Here is a 3050-nt window from a genome sequence, read left to right on the forward strand (position 1 = left end):
AAGGCGAACAATCTATCCTCTCCATCATGACTCAATAGATACTAATTGAAATAAAAAAAAGAGAGATGTACGGAATAGCAAAATTAAAGGGAAAATGGTACTGATCTGTTTAGAACAGCGTTTCTTAACCTTTTTGATACAATGGACCCCTTTTAAAATTTTTTAAGAAGTCACGGACCACCCCCCTGAGAAAAAAAAATTGCAAAAAACATCAATTTTTAGTATTTTATTTATTTTAGCATTTAATTTTATTATTTCAATAGTATACAAAATATTTCAAATTAAAATTTTTAGTCTGAAGGTTGTTGCCGCTTTTCCTTAAATAATAAATTGAATAGAGGGGTGGTTTTCGACAAAGCAACGCGTATAACATGTTCAACATTCAATCGATAACGATGTTTTGTAACGATTGTCACAACTGTGGAAAGTCCGGCTTCGTTAAGAAACACTGTAGCTAACGAAATTATAGCTGAAATCGCTCTCTTTACAAGAATGGGTAGGCTTCTTTCACAGAAGACCAGAACTCTCCGAGTGTTTTTGAATCGAAATCCATTTTTAGCAAGGACTTTGTTCTAAGATCTATAAGCTCATCTTTGGCAAGGTTCATATTATCGATACAGTCAATATCACAAGGAAAAGGATGACGAATCCACAACTCAACTTTTATCTTTATCTTATCCAATTTAAAATATTTTTTCAATGAAACTTGAAGTACTTCCAGGTGCTCACAGATTTCATTTTTAAGTTATTCAGTAACAAATTATCTTGCCAAGATCCATTTTCAGAAAGCACTTCGTCCAACATTTAAAAGTTTGCATAGATCTCATTTGGAATTCTATTTTTTTCAAAGTGGCATCTTCAATTGGAATGCTTGTAATTTCTAAGTTGAATCCATAATGGTATATCGGATCCTTGGATTAAAAGACTTATATTGTTCATGCGGTTAAAATTATTTGCCAGGTAAGCCAATTTATAGGTAAAATCCTTTTTGTTTAAATATTCAAAGAATGAGTTATCTTTTTCTTCTAGAACAAGTGATAATTCGATCTTCAACATGAAAAATTGTTTCAAAACCTGCTCTCGTGACAGCCAGCGCAATTCCGTGTGGTACAGAAGTACCTCATGCTCTACGTCCATTTCTTGACACAGCGTTTTAAAGAGACAAGGATTAAGAGCTCTACGTCTAATAAAATTTACAATTTTAATAATTTTTGATAATGCTTCTTTTAAGCTGGTTGGAAGCTCATGTTTATGCAAAAAACAATGAGTAACAAGAACATTAGGAGACTTTTTTTTTACCAACAGGGCAGAACCAGATTTATTGCCAAGTATCACAGGTGCTCCATCTGTACGAAGTGAATGAAGTTTTTCTTTCCAGCCGAAGTCTTGTTTGGTAAAGAAAACATTTAATATTGCTAAAACATCAACTGCCTTTGTAGTTTGCAAAAGAGACTCACAAAATATGAATTCTTCTTTGATTGTATCAAGAGACACGTAACCAACAAAAACAAGAAGTTGAGTATAATTCGAGATATCTGTAGTTTCACCTAGTTGCATACTAAAGGGAAATGGCGATACTTTCAATTCATCGATGATCTTTTTCAAGATATTGCAAGAAATTTCAACTATTCTTGAATGTGTCACATCATTTGAAAATGGAATTGCCTCAAGTTTTTTTTCTCTGTTCCAATCTACAAACTAATTCAACCATCTCCAGCGCACATGGCTTAATCAACGTCTCTCCAATAGTATGCGGTTTCTTGCTTTTAGCAATATGATATGCAGCTTTGAGATATGCCTCAACCAGAGGTTTTTGTGGAATACCAAATCCAGGTTTGTCTAATGCTCCAGATTTCAAAAACTAGGCTTTCTTCTTAGTAAAAAATTCTAGCTCTAGTAACCTGGACAAGGTGTCAAATGTACGTAGCTTGATAGGGGATAATAAAAATAGTACAGCGGACGTCATCAGGGGGTTGCCCCTGATGGTGCAAACTGAAAGTGGAGGATGTTAAAAATATGACAGGGATATTTGAGAGCTGTGTGCAGTCCGTACTGAATTTGTGGTATCTCGATCACCTAGTTTCAAATATGTATGTATTTTCACCTTTTAGAAAGAAAAAAAGATCAATGCTATTTAAATATTATTGATCCAAACGTTTTAAAAATTAGGAGTAGTCGGTGGATCCCCAAAATATGACCCATGGACTCTTAAGGGGTCCATGAACCACAGGTTAAGAAACAATGGTTTAGAAGGAACTTAATTAACTCTATTTTATTATTGATGTTATTTTGGATATAGGTACTTTTGGTATTATAGCAATTGAAGCAATTTTAATAGGTGCAAAGTACACTAATATATGCGCAATATATAGGTATATTTGGCATTTATTTAAACTGTATCAGTACTGTGCTGTTCTAATATAAATACTGTCAAAAGGGATTTTTACGTGCCTTTGAAAGGGACAAGTACTTGAGTTTAGCACCTTTTCGTTACCCTGAATTTCAAGTAAGTTACTTTCTCAGTTTGTAACAGAAATTTTCCAGGTTTTTACATACATTTAATATTTCTCTACTTTTTCAATTAAAATTAAATTCTCTGACCACTTGAAATATTTTTCTATAACTTTATGTAAGAATAAAATAATTTTTCAGAGCATTTTGAACATTTCTTTTGTTTCAAATTCTTTATTCTATTAGATTATTTGTTGCCCTTTCCACTAGCTTTGCGTTATGACACTAAGCAAAACAGGCATTAATAGTATATCCTATCAAAATAAAAATTAATTGTTTTCAGTATCATTTTATATAGGACGCTGTTGCTCGAGACAACTCATGATATTTTGAATTTATTTCTTTCAAATAACTTTCTTTTGTACTTATATCTTCAAGGGGCTGTCAATAACTTGCCTTTTACAAAATTAAGCGTTTATGGCGTTATGGCAAAATCTATGAGTTTATGGCGACTTTTTGTGATTCCCCATAACGAATAAATACATTTTCTCCAATAATCTCGCTATTTTTTTACAATTGCTTAACAACAAAAATTTTTT

The 3050-nt window shown here is 32.5% G+C and overlaps 1 protein-coding gene across 1 annotated transcript; it reads right to left on the minus strand.

Moving 5' to 3' along the window:
• Positions 1-858: 858 nt before the first annotated feature.
• LOC107449322 (protein FAM200C-like) lies at positions 859-1557 on the minus strand. Its single transcript, XM_016064815.2, has one exon. The coding sequence runs from the start codon at positions 1555-1557 to the stop codon at positions 859-861; it is 699 nt and encodes a 232-aa protein (XP_015920301.2).
• Between the last annotated feature and the right edge of the window lie 1493 nt (positions 1558-3050).

The sequence above is a fragment of the Parasteatoda tepidariorum genome, chromosome 3, assembly GCF_043381705.1.
Source record: "Parasteatoda tepidariorum isolate YZ-2023 chromosome 3, CAS_Ptep_4.0, whole genome shotgun sequence".
In the NCBI taxonomy this organism is placed as follows: domain Eukaryota; kingdom Metazoa; phylum Arthropoda; class Arachnida; order Araneae; family Theridiidae; genus Parasteatoda; species Parasteatoda tepidariorum.

Excerpts from the sequence above, each read along its gene's own strand:
- LOC107449322 (XM_016064815.2), bottom strand. The coding sequence starts at position 1,557 with ATGCAACTAGGTGAAACTACAGATATCTCGAATTATACTCAACTTCTT.